This window comes from Aquarana catesbeiana, linkage group LG07 (assembly GCF_042186555.1).
Source record: "Aquarana catesbeiana isolate 2022-GZ linkage group LG07, ASM4218655v1, whole genome shotgun sequence".
NCBI classification, from domain to species: Eukaryota; Metazoa; Chordata; class Amphibia; order Anura; family Ranidae; genus Aquarana; species Aquarana catesbeiana.
Genome location: NC_133330.1, coordinates 5675025 through 5692765, shown reverse-complemented (window position 1 = coordinate 5692765; position 17741 = coordinate 5675025). Strand labels below are relative to the sequence as shown.

At 43.2% G+C, this 17741-nt stretch overlaps 1 protein-coding gene across 1 annotated transcript in view; it reads right to left on the bottom strand.

The window, feature by feature from the left end:
- The window catches only part of LOC141102631 (inter-alpha-trypsin inhibitor heavy chain H3-like), a gene marked incomplete in the record, with an annotated part of 63224 nt that overhangs the window by 20024 nt on the left and 25459 nt on the right, over positions 1 to 17741 (bottom strand). The window contains 5 exon segments of the mRNA XM_073591545.1: positions 8229 to 8249; positions 11616 to 11633; positions 14011 to 14031; positions 14317 to 14337; positions 14496 to 14656. Coding sequence (XP_073447646.1) covers positions 8229 to 8249; positions 11616 to 11633; positions 14011 to 14031; positions 14317 to 14337; positions 14496 to 14656 — 242 coding nt within the window.

The window sequence follows — 17741 nt, the reverse complement described above, 5'->3', positions numbered from 1 at the left end:
AATGAAGGGGCCGGTAAATGACATATTTACCGGCCCCTTCCCCCGCTCTGCGTCCGCCTGTGTACCCGCAGCAGCCGTCGGGAGAGGGAAGCTGGCAGCGCTGCGGGGGGGGACGAGAGGGGGGCCCGAGCACACAGGAGGGGATTAGATGCGGGCAGCACAGGAAGTGGGGGTCAGTGTGGCAGGATGGGAGGACAATGGCAGGAATGATGCATTGTGTCTGTGTTTATCCCTCCAGCAGCTGAAAGCCGGCAGGAGGTGGAGGGGGAGAAACCAGCTTTCTGCTGGAGGGAGAGACACGGCGTATTGTTCTGTAATTGTTAGACATGTGTGCCGTCAATAAATAAAAAAATTCCTTTTGTTTCGTTCCCTTTCGTTTTAGAATTAATTCGTAATTCGTGTCCGAAATTTCGTACAAAATAGGAATTTTCGTTAACTTTTCGTAACAATTACGAATGTTCGTTAGGAATTTGGATCCGAAATTCGTAAACGAAATTTCATATTTCGTACAAAATTCATATTTTGGATCCTCCCGAATGTACGAATTTTCGATTCATACGAAACAAATCGCACATGTCTAGTAATTGCCCCCTTGTCCTTACACACTGATCCCCCTGCTGTCCGGGCTTCATGTGTGCCTGGGCCCCCCTACAGCAGGTCCAGAGGTAGCACCCTATCGGCGGCCCTGAGTAAAATCCTCTAGACTCTAGGTGAAGCTAAGGGCCAAAGGAAATACATAAATACAACCACATTCTTTTGCTAATTCCCTCTAGTGTTCTCTAGAATGGTTACATTGTATCGCTTGTTACAGACATATGTATTTCCTATGCTTCTCAGCTCCATCTAGTGGCCATAATGTGCAATTTTACTACTGCCTATAATAAAAGAACATTCGTTCAGGAGAGAAAATAGCTCAAGCAGTTGCAGACTCTGGGGGTGTTAGTGACGCCCCAAAAGATGTCATCATTGTACACAGGGCATGTCTTGTACATCCAGTTCTTCAGCCCTGCTACCAGGATCCCCCCCTGTTCTGATTAATCACAGCTGCATTGCCGAGTACGCAGAGTAAGTCCCAAAAAAAAAAGCAGTCTAGCAATGTTTATCAACAACATCGCTCAGCCATCAATACAGAAAGTTACAAAGAAACATTGTTTCATTTTGTATCATTCTGTGTATTCATCTACAGATGAAACGGATGAACTTCCATCTGCAGATGAAGTCAGTTAAAACCGTCAAGTAAAAGTTTTTTTGTTTCTTAAAATTAAATGTTCCTCTGTTGAACCCCTTAGTTAACTCTAATCAGCCCTAATTAACGCCGTATTCTCCTTCTCCATTCAATTATAATTTTAATGGTGATTTTTTTTTTTCAATTTTATTAACAAATATTTTTTCTGTTTTTGTTTGCTTTGTTCATTAATATTTTTTTACACCTCTATTTTTACTTATATTTACATCAGGGGCGGACTGACCATTGAGCCACTTGGGCACTGCCCGAGGGCCCTGGGCCACTAGGGGGCCCCATCAGGGTTGCCAGCCTCAGTAAAACCAGGGACAGTATGTATAAATCTGTGGTTTTTTTTACATCTGTCTGTGTATACTGTGTGTACATGTATGTGTATACTATGTGATTGTATACTGTGTGTACATGTATGTGTATACTGTGTGTACATGTATGTGTATACTATGTGATTGTATACTGTGTGTACATGTATGTGTATACTGTGTGTACATGTATGTGTATACTATGTGATTGTATACTGTGTGTACATGTATGTGTATACTGTGTGTACATGTATGTGTATACTGTGTGATTGTATACTGTGTGTACATGTATGTGTATACTGTGTGATTGTATACTGTGTGTAAATGTATGTGTATACTGTGTGTGTGTATACTGTGTGTAAATGTATGTGTATACTGTGTGATTGTATACTGTGTGTACATGTATGTGTATACTGTGTGTGTGTATACTGTGTGTACATGTATGTGTATACTGTGTGATTGTATACTGTGTGTAAATGTATGTGTATACTGTGTGATTGTATGCTGTGTGTACATGTATGTGTATACTGTGTGATTGTATGCTGTGTGTACATGTATGTGTATACTGTGTGTGTGTATACTGTGTGTACATGTGTGTGTATACTGTGTGATTGTATAGTGTGTGTACATGTATGTGTATACTGTGTGTGTGTATACTGTGTGTAAATGTATGTGTATACTGTGTGTGTGTATACTGTGTGATTGTATACTGTGTGTACATGTCTGTGTATACTGTGTGATTGTATGCTGTGTGTACATGTATGTGTATACTGTGTGTGTGTATACTGTGTGTACATGTATGTGTATACTGTGTGATTGTATACTGTGTGTACATGTATGTGTATACTGTGTGATTGTATACTGTGTGTACATGTATGTGTATACTGTGTGTGTGTATACTGTGTGTACATGTATGTGTATACTGTGTGATTGTATGCTGTGTGTACATGTATGTGTATACTGTGTGTGTGTATACTGTGTGTACATGTATGTGTATACTGTGTGATTGTATGCTGTGTGTACATGTATGTGTATACTGTGTGTGTGTATACTATGTGTACATGTATGTGTATACTGTGTGATTGTATGCTGTGTGTACATGTATGTGTATACTGTGTGTGTGTATACTGTGTGTACATGTATGTGTATACTGTGTGATTGTATACTGTGTGTACATGTATGTGTATACTGTGTGATTGTATACTGTGTGTACATGTATGTGTATACTGTGTGTACATGTATGTGTATACTGTGTGTACATGTATGTGTATACTGTGTGTGTGTATACTGTGTGGCCCCATAATCTCCTATTGCCCGGGGGCCCCATAAGTTATCAGTCCGCCCCTGATTTACATGTATAACACTGAAAAAGTGTAAAATTAAAAAAAAAACACTTTAATTCATTTGTAAATAACTTTGCAATGCTTTGTACCAAAATCATGATTTTAGCGTTGTTTTAAAAAGGACAAATTACAGAATAAAATGCATGCTTCTTATGTGCGGTAACACGATTTATTTTTAAACTAACACTGCTCAAAAAAAAGAAAAAATGCCTTTTGTTTCTTTTTATTACTTTTCTTTGTCTGAGTATTGTGAAAACAAATCATTGCTGCAAGACAATATTCCCAAAAAGAAAGCCCTGTTTGTCCTTTAATCACTTAGGACCGAGCCTCTTTTTGAGATTTGTGGTTTACAAGTTAAAAACGTTTTTTTTTTTTTGGTAGAAAATTACTTAGAACCCCCAAACATTATCAATTTTTTTTCCTAACACCCTAGAGAATAAAATGGTGGTCGTTGCAATACTTACTGTCACATCGTATTTGCGCAGCGGTCTTACAAGTGCACTTTTTTTGGAAAAAAAAAATAAGACAACAGTAAAGTTAGCCCAATTTTTTTTTATATTGTGAAAGATAATGTTACGCTGAGTAAATTGATACCCAACATATCACGTTACAAAACTGCGCCCGCTTGTGGAATGGCGACAAACTTTTACACTTAAAAAATCTCCATAGGCGACGTTTAAAAAATCCTACAGGTTGCATGTTTTGAGTTGCAGAGGAGGTCTAGGGCGCGAATTGTTGCTCTTGCTCTACCGATTGCGGCGATACCTCACATGTGTGGTTTGAACACCAATTTGTTATGCTGGCGCTGCTCACGTATGCGTCCGCTTCTGCGCGCGAGCTCGTCGGGACTGGGAGTGTTTAAAAAAAAAATGTTTTTTCTTATTTATTTTACCTTTTATTTTTTATTTTTACACTGTTCTTTTAAAAAAATTAATTGTGTCACTTTTATTCCTATTACAAGGAATGTAAACATCCCTTGTAATAGAAAAAAAGCATGACAGGTCCTCTTAAATATGAGATCTGGGGGGTTAAATAGACCTCAGATCTCATATTTACACTAAAATGCAATAAAAAAAAAAATTGTCGTTTAAAAAAATGAAAAAAAGAAATGGCCCTTTAAGAGCTATGGGCGGAAGTGACATTTTGATGCCGCTTCCGCCCTGCAATGTTATGGAGATGGGTGGACGCCATCTTCCCCTCACTCGTCTCCATACCCAGCATGGAAGAACATCCGATTGCCTCTGCCGCTAATCTCCGGTAAGTGGCGGAGGGCACCGGACCGCGGCGGTGGGTGATTTTGCGTTAGGACGTACATCGGCGTGCGGCGGTCCGGAAGTGGTTAAAAAACAATATACAGCGATGCCTCGGTTCACGAACGCTTCTGTTCACGAACAACTTGCTTCGCGAACAGAACATTTCACAAAAATTTGCTTCGGCATGAGAACTCCGCTTTTGGTGCGCGAACACGAGCCGCGGGCATCCTCCCTGCATCCGAATGAACGAAGGACGACGAATTTTATCAAAAACTGATATTTCAAAATAACGAAAATACGAAAATACGAAAAACATTCTTATAATTTCCATTTTTCGTATTTTCTATTAGAATTAAATTATTGATTATAACAATTGTGCAGCGCTAGTGGAAAAAAAAAAAAATTCGGCAAGGCTACAGAAATCAATAACTATTAGCGCTCATAAATCTATGAACAGAAATCACGATCCTATATATGGTAATAATGTCCGTGAAAAAGAGTCCGTATAGTGCAAAAACTGAAAAGATGCGATCGTATGCGATAAAACTGGATCTAATAGGAAAATGATAGTCCTTTAAGACGTGAGTAAATGTGAAAGACATGCCGCCACCGACTGCAGGAAGGCTTACCGGAACCAATGGACCCAAATGAGTCGCCGAAGCTGGTGGTATAAACACCAGAGGACGGATCATCCGCACGTATGGTTTATGCCAAGATGGGAGATGCTTCCATATACTGAAAGGTGCTCCGTTTAGAAAGACTGGTGTCCACAAGTTGCGGTGGGATGCGTCTTTAACAATTAACATACCATATATACTCGAGTATAAGCCGACCCGAATATAAGCCGAGGCACCACAAAAAAACTGGGAAAACGTATTGACTCGAGTATAAGCCTAGGGTGAGAAATGCGCAGCTACTGTAAGTGGAAAAGAGGGTCGACAATGCCCATTTGCAGCCTCACTGTGCCCATTTGCAGCCTCACTGTGCCCATTTTCAGCCTCACTGTGCCCATTTTCAGCCATAGGTCCCCCAAACTTCAAACTCGGCAGTTAAGGGTTCCTAGATGCCCCCCTAGCTGCAGCCAAAATTTGGGGTCTCTGGACCCATTGCTTCAGATGGACATAGTTGACTGAATTTGGGGCCCCGTATCTCAGGGACACTTAGTGCTAGCAACCCCAAATTTGGTGTGCCAACCCAGTGGAACTAGCACTATAACATATCTAAAGCTGGGGTACCTAGCACCAAGTGACCCCGAGATACGAGGCCCCAAAATTAGTTCGGTAAATGTCAAGCACTTTTCTGCAGCAGAGAATGACTTTTTCCGAACCGACTTTGGGGCCCCATATCTTGGGGCCACTTGGTTCTAGGATCCGCAGCTTTAGATATGTTGTAGTACTAGTTCCACTGGGTTTGCACACCAAATTTGGGGTTGGTAGCACTAAGTGGCCCCCAGATACGTGGCCCCAAAGTCAGTTCGGTAAATGTCAAGCACTTTTCTGCAGCAGAGAATGACTTTTTCCGAACCGAGTTTGGGGCCCCATATCTTAGGGCCACTTGATGCTAGGATCCCCAGGTTTGAATATGTTGTAGTACTAGTTCCACTGGGTTTGCACACCAAATTTGTGGTTGGTAGCACCAAGTGGCCCCCAGATACGGGGCCCCAAAGTCAGTTCGGTAAATGTCAAGCACTTTTCTGCAGCAGAGAATGACTTTTTCCGAACCGAGTTTGGGGCCCCATATCTTAGGGCCACTTGATGCTAGGATCCCCAGGTTTGAATATGTTGTAGTACTAGTTCCACTGGGTTTGCACACCAAATTTGTGGTTGGTAGCACCAAGTGGCCCCCAGATACGGGGCCCCAAAGTCAGTTCGGTAAATGTCAAGCACTTTTCTGCAGCAGAGAATGACTTTTTCCGAACCGAGTTTGGGGCCCCATATCTTGGGGCCACTTGGTGCTAGGATCCCCAGGTTATGGTTGGATATGTTGTAGTACTAGTTCCACTGGGTTGTGCTGAAAAACTCGGCTTATACTCGAGTATATATATAGAATTAAATTATTAACCATTATTATCGTTTTGTTTTTTTAATTATTATTATAAATGAATAAATAATAATAATAAAAACTATAATAATAGTTATAAACTATTAAACTGTAGGCACTGGAATTTCCTTTCAAATCTGGCTAACTGTTAAGTGAAGGAATACGAATTTATCCGAAGTTACGAGATATCTGAAATAAACGAACGCCGCATCTAAACAAATGGAACGGAACGAATATGAATGCATCCGAAGCGCCGAATTATCGCAATAAACGAATACCGCATCTATACGAATGGAATGTGACGAATTTGAATGCATCCGAAGTTTACAAATGATCGAAATAACGAATGCTGATCATAACAAATGATCCAATAAACGAAAAAAAAAAAAAAAAAACGAATGAAAGGAAAACTAAAAAAAATGTTTTTATTTTTGGCAGTGCACATATCTAAAAAATACTGTATCTATATTCCGTATTGTAGTTTACCAATCTTTGATCTGGTGGTTGCATTTTTTGTTACTTTATTTTTTTTTTTTTCTCACCTGGGGATCCCGTCAGTAACAAACTCTCTGGCCGAGACTGCGCCGATACCACTTTTTTTTTTTTTTTACAGCGAGTACCTTTTTTATTTAGTATACTAAATAAAGTACCTTTTTAGTATATATTTTTTTTTAGTTCTCACTGATACCAATTACCAATACTTATTGCTACTTGTTTGCTTACATGTCAGCCGTCAGCAATGGTACAAAGCATTGAAGAGTTATTTACAAATTAAATACATTTTTTTTTTTTTAATGTTGCGCTTTTTTTCAATGTGAACAATGTAAATATATGTTAAAGGTGTAAAAATATTAACGAACGAAGCAAACAAAAAAAAGTTGTAATTAATTAATAGATTATGAAATAGAAGTGAAAAAAATATATATAAAAAAAAAACCAGCAGGAAAATAATAATTAAATGGAGAAGGAGAATAAGGAGTTAATAAGGCTGATTAGAGTAAATTAAGGGTTTATAAGGAGTTTAGCAGAGGAACAAATGAATAAAAAGAAAAACATTTTTTTTTTATATTGACAGGATGCTTTAAAGTCATTGTAAAGCTTTGTGTTTTAAAAAAAAAAAAAAACAACAACAACAAACATATCTTACTTACCTGCTCTGTGTAAGGGTTTTTGCGCAGAATGGCCCCGATCCTCCTTTTCCGGGGTCCCCGGCGACGCTCCTGGCTCCTCCTTTTATTCAGATGCCCCCCACAGAGAGCCGCATTCCATGGGGGCACCCATGCGTGCGCGCTCCCGAGTCCTGCTGCTGCGTCCATTGACACAGACAGCAGGACTGGGCCCCGCTCCCCCCCCCCCCCCCCCCCGCGCTCCCGTGTCACTGGATTTGATTGACAGCAGCGGGAGCCAATGGCACCTGCTGCTATCAATCTATCCAATGAGGACCCGAGAGAGCGGCTGGAGCTGCTGGGCTCATGCTCATCACTGGAACGATCGGGGTTCAGGTAAGAAAGAGGGGGGGAGGGGGTTTGGGGGGGGGCTGCAGCACAGAAGGTTTTTCACCTTGATGCATAGAATGTAAACCATGTGACTTTACAACTCCTTTAAACTGACTTCATCTGCAGAGGGAAGTCCCTTTAATTCTGTAGATGTTTAAACAAAAAGAAACAATGTTTCTTTTTATCTTAGTGTTTCAGCTGCTGAGCAATGTTGTTGATAAACATCGGAATCCCACTGATAGATGAAAGAATCGAGCCAGAAAGTATCAGTTTCAGGTATCAGAGCATTTGGAGGAGTACCGATACTCATACACATGCTTAGTATCGGCACCGATATCGGTACCAGTGTCGGTGCAACCCTAGTTAAGGACGTGTGTTAGGACTACAGCAATCTCCTCCTCCCAGGTCACATGGGGAGGGAGGGGTTCTATAGTCCTCAGGGAGGACAGGGAAAAATGTAACTGATATAAGAGCAGCGCAGACAGAAGTGCTCATAAGATTTCTGGCAGGATCAATAGAGATAAGGAGTGAAATAAAAAAAATCTTGGACTTACCGTAGTAATGGGAATCCGTGTCTGCAGAGGAAACAAAGAGGGGCGATTATTGAATGTAACAAAATAAGTGAAAAGCTACGCTGGATGCAAAGAAAAAAAATAATATATGTGAAATATAACTGCTGTCACATTACCATACTATAGGGGGCAACAACCTACGGCCCGGGGGCCGCACCCAGCCCGCTAAATATCCGCATACGTCAGTCGTAATACGTGAAGCGACCGCAAATGTAAACGCTGTTCAAACCACACATGTGAGGTATCGCCGATATAGTCGGAGCGAGAAGAATAATTCCAGCACTAGACCTCCTCTGTAACTCTAAACTGGTGACCTGTAGACATTTTTAAAGCATCGTCTATGGAGATTTTTAAGTACTGCAGTTTGTCACTATTCCACGAGTGTGTGCAACTTTAAAGCATAACATGAGGGGGGCTGTGTGATGTGCAGGGGGGCTGTGTGATGTGCAGGGGGGCTGTGTGATGTGCAGGGGGGCTGTGTGATGTGCAGGGGGGCTGTGTAATGTAAAGGGGTCCAGAGGTACCGGGCTGTGTAATGTAAAGGGGTCCAGAGGTACAGGAACTGTGTAATGTAAAGGGGTCCAGAGGTATGGGGGCTGTGTAATGTAAAGGGGTCCAGAGGTACGGGGGATGTGTAATTTAATGGGGTCCAGAGGTACGGGGGGTGTGTAATATTAAAGGGTCCAGAGGTATGGGGGCTGTGTAATGTAAAGTAGCCAGAGGTATGGGGGCTGTGTAATGTAAAGGGGTCCAGAAGAACCGGGGGCTGTGTAATATAAAGGGGTCCAGAAGTACGGGGGCTGTGTAATGTAAAGGGGCCAGAGGTACGGGGGCTGTATAACCTAAAACGGTCCAGAGGTATGGGGACTGTGTAATGTAAAGGAGTCCAGAAGTACGGGAGCTGTGTAATGTAAAGGGGTCCAGAGGTACGGGGACTGTGTAATGTAAAGGGGTCCAGAGGTACGGGGGGTGTGTAATATAAAGGGGTCCAGAGGTACGAGGTCTGTGTAATATAAAGGGGTCCAGACGTACGGGGCTGTTTAATGTAAAGGGGCCAGAGGTATGGGGGCTGTGTAATGTGAAGATGTCCAGAGGTATGGGGGCTGTGTAATGTAAAGGGGTCCAGATTATTATCTTCATATATTAGTAGGTGAATGCGGCGTACTGTATATAAATAAACACAAAAATCTAGTGCCTAATGGATTACATAGACTATACATACTATATAGTGCAAAGAAATTGTCCGTACTAAAAATACAAATAAAACAATATCATGTGTAATCCCACAAAATAAAGGTAAAGTCCCCATGTAGAAAGGAGGAGATATGACAAGTGACTGGTGGTATATATGACATGATGAAGGTGAATCCCAGAACAGACTGGCTCCGAGATTCCAGTTCTTAGTGCCACTATGTGAGTCACCCCAGTGAATACAAGGTGGGGGGCTTACCAGATTGTAGGGACCCTCATTAACCAGTTTCTGCCCACACTATAACCGAAAGAGGGCTACAATGTGGGCTTACTTTGCTGGGGGGATTACATGGATGTCCTCCCGTGATTGTGCTGTCCGCAATTCCCCTGTGGCGCGCTCTGTGATCGCTGAGTCCTTCAGACACAGTTGATCACACATTGGGGTAAAGGGCCAATCAGAGCCCCTTTACAGCTGATCACACTATAAACACAAGCCGGTTATTGGCTTTTCTTTCCTCACACTGACAACATGAGGAGGGGAAAAGAGAGCCGATAACTGGCTTGTGTTAAAGAGACATCCAGCACTGATAATCAGTGCCCACCAGTGCTGCCAATCAGTGCTCATTAATGCTGCCAATCATTGCCTATCAGTGCTGTCAATCAGTGCCCATTAGTGCTGCCAATCAGTGCCCATTAGTGCTGACAATCAGTGCCCATTAGTGCTGACAATCAGTGCCCATTAGTACTGCCAATCAGTGCCCATTAGTGCTGACAATCAGTGCCCATTAGTACTGCCAATCAGTGCCCATTAGTGCTGCCAATCAGTGCCCATTAGTGCTGACAATCAGTGCCCACCAGTGTTGCCAATCATTGCCCATCAGTGCTGCCAATCAGTGCTCATTAATGCTGCCAATCATTGCCTATCAGTGCTGCCAATCAGTGCCCATTAGTGCTGCCAATCAGTGCCCACCAGTGCTGCCAATCAGTGCCCATTAGTGCTGACAATCAGTGCCCACCAGTGTTGCCAATCATTGCCCATCAGTGCTGCCAATCAGTGCCCATTAGTGCTGACAATCAGTGCCCACCAATGCTGCCAATCATTGCCTATCAGTGCTGCCATACAGTGCTCATTAGTGCTGCCAATCAATGCCCACCAGTGCTGCCAATCATTGCCCATTAGTGCTGCCAATCAGTCCTCATTAGTGCTGCCAATTAGTGCCTATCAGTGCTGCCAATCATTGCCTATCAGTGTTGCCAATTAGTGCCCATCAGTGCTGCCAATTAGTGCCTATCAGTGCTGCCAATCAGTGCCCACCAGTGCTGTCAATCATTGCCTATCAGTGTTGCCAATTAGTGCCCATCAGTGCTGCCAATTAGTGCCCATCAGTGCTGCCAATCAGTGCTCATCAGTGCCTCCTCATCAGTTTCACCTATCAGTGCCGCCGACCAGTGCTTATCAGTGCCCATCAGTTTTTTTTAATAATTGTCAGTCATTTTTTGTTTATTTAGCAAAAAAAAAACCCAGCAGTGACTAAATACCACCAAAAGAAAGCTCTATCTGTGTAAAAAATGATAAAAATGTCATATGAGTACAGTGTTACATGGCTGTGCAATTGTCATTCAAAGTGTGACAGGGCTGAAAGCTGAAAATTGGCCTGGGCAGGAAGGGGGGAAAAGTACCCAGTAGGCAAGAGAAGTCAAAAAAGCAAATATGGGCATGTACTGGCTCCTCAGGACCTCCGATCTGCTCAATGGACCTCCATGTATTACAACATATACTGAGCGATAAATCTGCATAGAGTGATGTTGCCATGAAAGGAAAAGAGCACTTTACATTGTGTAGACTAGGGATGAGCTTCGTGTTCGACTCGAACATCGGCTGTTCGATCGTTCGCCGAATTGCGAAAGATATGGGCCGTTCGCGCCAAATTCGTGTGGCGCGTCACGGCCCATAATTCACTGCGGCATCGCAGTGCATTGCTGGCTGATGATTGGCCAAGCATGCACTATGACCCGCATTCTTGGCCAATCACAGCGCCGTCTGAACAGAGAGCCGTAATTGGCCAAAGCCAAGGAGGCTTTGGCCAATTATGGCTCAGGGGATTTAGTACACGCCCCACACTATATAAGTGTACCAACCTTCTGATATCAGAGAATCAAAATGAGAAATAAACTTACTTGGAATGCTTACTTTAGCTAAAAAACACAAAAAGGACAAAATTATTCCAACTCAATAATACAGAGAGCGGCACTGACCGTGTGACATCACCACTGCTCTCTACATCACACCCCCAATGTGGGAGGGGCAGAGACACAAACTACTGCAGGAAATCTCCCCATTGTGGGAGGAGCAGAGACACAACTACTGCAGGAAATCTCCCCATTGTGGGAGGAGCAGAGACACGAATTACTGCAGGAAATCTCCCCATTGTGGGAGGAGCAGAGACACAAACTACTGGAGGAAATCTCCTCATTGTGGGAGGGGCAGAGAAACAAACTACTGCAGGAAATCTCCTCATTGTAGGAGGGGCAGAGACACAAACTACTGCAGGAAATCTCCTCATTGTGGGAGGGGCAGAGACACAAACTACTGCAGGAAATCTCCTCATTGTGGGAGGGGCAGAGACACAAACTACTGCAGGAAATCTCCTCATTGTGGGAGGGGCAGAGACACAAACTACTGCAGGAGATCTCACCATTGTGGGAGGGGCAGAGACACAAACTACTGCAGGAAATCTCCTCATTGTGGGAGGGGCATAGACACAACTACTGCAGGAGATCTCCTCATTGTGGGAGGGGCATAGACACAACTACTGCAGGAGATCTCACCATTGTGGGAGGGGCAGAGACACAAACTACTGCAGGAAATCTCCTCATTGTGGGAGGGGCAGAGACACAAACTACTGCAGGAAATCTCCTCATTGTGGGAGGGGCAGAGACACAAACTACTGCAGGAGATCTCACCATTGTGGGAGGGGCAGAGACACAAACTACTGCAGGAAATCTCCTCATTGTGGGAGGGGCATAGACACAACTACTGCAGGAGATCTCCTCATTGTGGGAGGGGCATAGACACAACTACTGCAGGAGATCTCACCATTGTGGGAGGGGCAGAGACACAAACTACTGCAGGAGATCTCCTCATTGTGGGAGGGGCAGAGACACAAACTACTGCAGCAAATCTCCTCATTGTGGGAGGAGCAGAGACACAAACTACTGCAGGAAATCTCCTCATTGTGGGAGGAGCAGAGACACAAACTACTGCAGGAAATCTCCCCATTGTGGGAGGAGCAGAGACACGAATTACTGCAGGAAATCTCCCCATTGTGGGAGGAGCAGAGACACAAACTACTGGAGGAAATCTCCTCATTGTGGGAGGGGCAGAGAAACAAACTACTGCAGGAAATCTCCCCATTGTGGGAGGAGCAGAGACATAAACTACTGGAGGAAATCTCCTCATTGTGGGAGGGGCAGAGAAACAAACTACTGCAGGAAATCTCCTCATTGTGGGAAGGGCAGAGACATAAACTACTGGAGGAAATCTCCTCATTGTGGGAGGGGCAGAGAAACAAACTACTGCAGGAAATCTCCTCATTGTAGGAGGGGCAGAGACACAAACTACTGCAGGAAATCTCCTCATTGTGGGAGGGGCAGAGACACAAACTACTGCAGGAAATCTCCTCATTGTGGGAGGGGCAGAGACACAAACTACTGCAGGAAATCTCCTCATTGTGGGAGGGGCATAGACACAACTACTGCAGGAGATCTCACCATTGTGGGAGGGGCAGAGACACAAACTACTGCAAGGAAATCTCACCATTGTGGGAGGGACAGAGACACAAACTACTGCAGGAGATCTCCTCATTGTGGGAGGGGCAGAGACACAAACTACTGCAGCAAATCTCCTCATTGTGGGAGGGGCATCGACACAACTACTGCAGGAAATCTCCTCATTGTGGGAGGGGCATAGACACAACTACTGCAGGAGATCTCACCATTGTGGGAGGGGCAGAGACACAAACTACTGCAAGGAAATCTCACCATTGTGGGAGGGGCAGAGACACAAACTACTGCAGGAGATCTCCTCATTGTGGGAGGGGCAGAGACACAAACTACTGCAGGAGATCTCACCATTGTGGGAGGGGCAGAGACACAAACTACTGCAGGAGATCTCACCATTGTGGGAGGGGCAGAGACACAAACTACTGCAGAAGATCTCCTCATTGTGGGAGGGGCAGAGACACAAACTACTGCAGGAGATCTCACCATTGTGGGAGGGGCAGAGACACAAACTACTGCAGAAGATCTCCTCATTGTGGGAGGGGCAGAGACACAAACTACTGCAGGAGATCTCACCATTGTGGGAGGGGCAGAGACACAACTACTGCAAGGATAATTTCCCTTCATTTTAGAGAGATGTTCTCTTCCTTCCTGTTTTCCCAATGGGATACATTCAGCAACAAAAGAGGGGCTCAGTGTGGGGGTAGACCCAGCCACCATGGGGTGCTCTGTGCCATGTGATCCAACACAAACATACAACACCATTGCTATAAGATAAACTGCAGATACTTACCGGCAGAAGCAGGAATGTAATCTACAAAGCCAACAGAAAAACAAAATATTAATCAATGAAAGGGCCAAACACACAAATGTATAGACACCGATCAGCCATAACAACCACTGGGGGAAAAGAGGGGTCCTCCACATTGGTGCCGCCATCACATCTGAGTAAATATGTGTTAAATATTGAAATGCACTCTTATTAGTGGAGAGGGACTGCTGGGACTTGTTTAGGGTTTGTGAGATTTTTTATGGTCCTTTGGCAAACAATTTGGAGGATTCTGGGAGATAACATGACAGATACTAGATGGAGACATACCGTTCTCATCTTCGTCCTTATCTGCAGGAAAACAAAATAATGGTATGTTATCATTTATATAGCTCTGACATATACCGCAGTGCTGTACAGAGATCACTGAGCCAATCACATCAGTCTCTAGACCAGAGGAGCTTACACTCTAATGGTCCCCCTAGGTCCATGACATACACGTCACTTACCATTCTCCTTTGGTTTAGTGGCCACCAAATGCTCATTTGCCTCCTCTTCTTCTGATCTGGTCACCACCAGGGAGGTCAATGAGGTGACAAAATTATACTTCAGTGAGAGGTTGAGGGCTTTTTCTGTCACGTTCTGTTTCTCTTCCCCCTCCAGTGATATTCTGTCAGAGGAAATCATTTATTTGAGATTGTAACAAAGCAATATGGTGGTAACTTACCAAAGTTTATCATATTCTACCTTATAGGCTTGATATATTACCTTGTGACCCATCTCCCATAATGTAAGGTGGGTATTTCTCAATAGGTCATGGCAGACCCACCTACATCCCATAATGCAGCTCATACATCTACATCCCATAATATAATGTGGGTGTTTTCAATAGAACACGGCACGCCTGCCTACATTCCATATTGTGAATAATGCCTAGTCTACGTGCCAACTGTCCCGAATTTTCCAGGACAGTCTCACATTTTGCCAATCCGTCCCACATATGCTATGTTCTGGGATGTCTGAGTTACTGCACATGCACAATCACTCCAAAGGCATGAATTGTGGGGGGTCAGGGCTGCAGGTGGCTAGTCCCGGCATATTGAAAGGTAGGGTCTCGGCCAGGACCAAACCTTAAAGTGGGCGTGGTGGGTGATTCAAGCATATTTAGAAGCAGGATCTGGGCAAGACCAACCCATAAAGTGGGAGGGATTTAGGCGCGTCCTTCAACCCCCCAGAAAGTGGGAAGATGAAATGCAGACCATGGGTGGGTTAACAGTGTCCCTGGTTTCAGGACCATAATCATGGTATGTATGCGAATGTGTTTCTGAACAGGCCATGCAAGCTGCTGCATTATGGGATGAGAAAGAGTCATAAAGAGGAAAGCCTCGGCCTATTACTGCCACCAAGAAGGAAGCTTAGCAGAAAGACCAACACTTTAATAGAAGGGCCCTGCATTCAATTTTTCTTTGTAAAATAAAGATTTTAATGGATGTGCTGCTTCATGTCATGTAGGTGGATGTGTTGCATTATTGAATGAGAAAGAAACAAAGAGTTACATAGTTACATAGTAGGTGAGGTTGAAAAAAGACACAAATCCATCAAGTCCAACCTATGTGTGTGATTATATGTCAGTATTACCTTGTATATTCCTGTATGTTGCAGTCATTTAGGTGATTATCTAATAGTTTTCTGAAACTATCGATGCTCCCCGCTGAGACCACCGCCTGTGGAAGGGAATTCCACATCCTTGCCGCTCTTACAGTAAAGAACCCTCTACGTAGTTTAAGGTTAAACCTCATTTCTTCTAATTTTAGTGAGTGCCCACGTGTCTTTTTAAATTCCCTTTTGCGGAAAAGTTTTCTCAATATTGTGGGGTCACCAGTACGGTATTTATATATTGAAATCATATCCCCTCTCAAGCGTCTCTTCTCCAGAGAGAATAAGTTCAGAGCTCACAACCTTTCCTCATAACTAAGATCCTCCAGACCCTTTTTGTTGCCCTTCTTTGTACTCGCTCCATTTCCAGTACATCCTTCCTGAGGACTGGTGCCCAGAACTGGACAGCATACTCCAGGTGCGGCCGGACCAGAGTCTTGTAGAGTGGGAGAATTATCGTTTTATCTCTGGAGTTGATCCCCCTTTTTAATGCCAATATTCTGTTTGCTTTGTTAGCAGCAGCTTGGCATTGCATGTCATTGCTGAGCCTATCATCCACTAGGACCCCCAGGTCCTTTTCCATCCTAGATTCCCCCGGAGGTTCTCCCCCCAGTGTATAGATTGCATTCATATTTTTCCCACCCAAATGCATTATTTTACATTTTTCTACATTGAACCTCATTTGCCATGTAGTTGCCCACCCCATTAATTTGGGGTGGGCTATTAGTGTGATTTATACTGAAACTAATTGACCTGTGATTGCTGTTTCCTAAATAGCCCTGTATTTCCACACCTGTGATCAGGTCTGTATTGTTGGTAATCAGTAGATCCAGTAATGCTTTATTTCTAGTTGGTGCGTCTACCATCTGACCCATAAAATTGTCCTGCAAGACATTTAGGAACTGGCGAGCCTTAGATGAATGCGCGGTTCCCTCCGCCCAGTCTATGTCTAGATAATTAAAATCCCCCATTATGATAACACTCCCCATCCTTGCTGCTAATCCATATTGTGATAGGAGGTCCGCCTCCGCCTCCTCCCTCTGGTTAGGGGTCCTATAGCATACTCCCAGTATTATTTTCCCCTTAGTTTCCTCCCTTTGGAGCTCTACCCATAATGATTCCACCTCCTCCCTAGCTCCCTTAGATAGGTCGTTTCTCACATTGACTTGTACATCATTTTTGATAGGAGAACCTCGACCTATTACTGTCACCATGAGAAAATAATGCTGGGCTTTAACAGAAAGCCCAGCATTTTAATGGAAGCAACCTGTATTAATGTATTTGCAAAATAAAGATTGCATTGGATGTGCTGCTTCATGTGATGGATGTATTGCATCATGGGATAAGAAAAAGACATAAAAATGAGAGCCTCATCTTATTACTGTCACTATGAGGGAAAGATTTAATCGGATGTTCTGCTTTATGGGATGTAAGTGGATGTGTTGCATTATGGGATGAGAAAGAGGAAAAGGGCTTAATTATAAACGTAAAGTTTTCAAAGAGGTAAAAATGTTTTTCTTTAAGATGCAATTTTTATATATTTGAGAGCTGTGTGATAAGAGATCAAAATTCGGTACCGCATCCCATTTCAACAGAGAAAAAGGAAGAAGGGGCAGGCGGGACTTTTAAGGTACCAAGGAGTAGAATAACCAATCAATTTAGAAAAATATACATTTTTTTAAAACAATTCTTTAAAATCGCAATAAACATTTACAAGAATCGCGTATTATTTCTTTTGACATGTACAACCACTTCTTACTCTACATCTATAGTATATATTACTTCATGCGACACTTCCAAAAAAACTCCTGAAGAAGCTCTTCTGAGCGAAACATGTAGAGTAAGAAGTGGTTGTACATGTCAAAAGAAATAATACGTGATTCTTGTAAATGTTAATTGCGATTTTAAAGAAATGTTTAAATAAAATGTATATTTTTCTAAATTGATTGGTTATTCTACACCTTGGTACCTTAAAAGTCCCGCCTGCCCCTTCTGCAATTTTTATAGTTTACAAACCTGTTTGCCTAATGTGCGTTAAAAACTTTCAGTTAGCATTTGTTATTTTCTACTCCAAAAATTTACAAAGGTTTTCTGGGGAA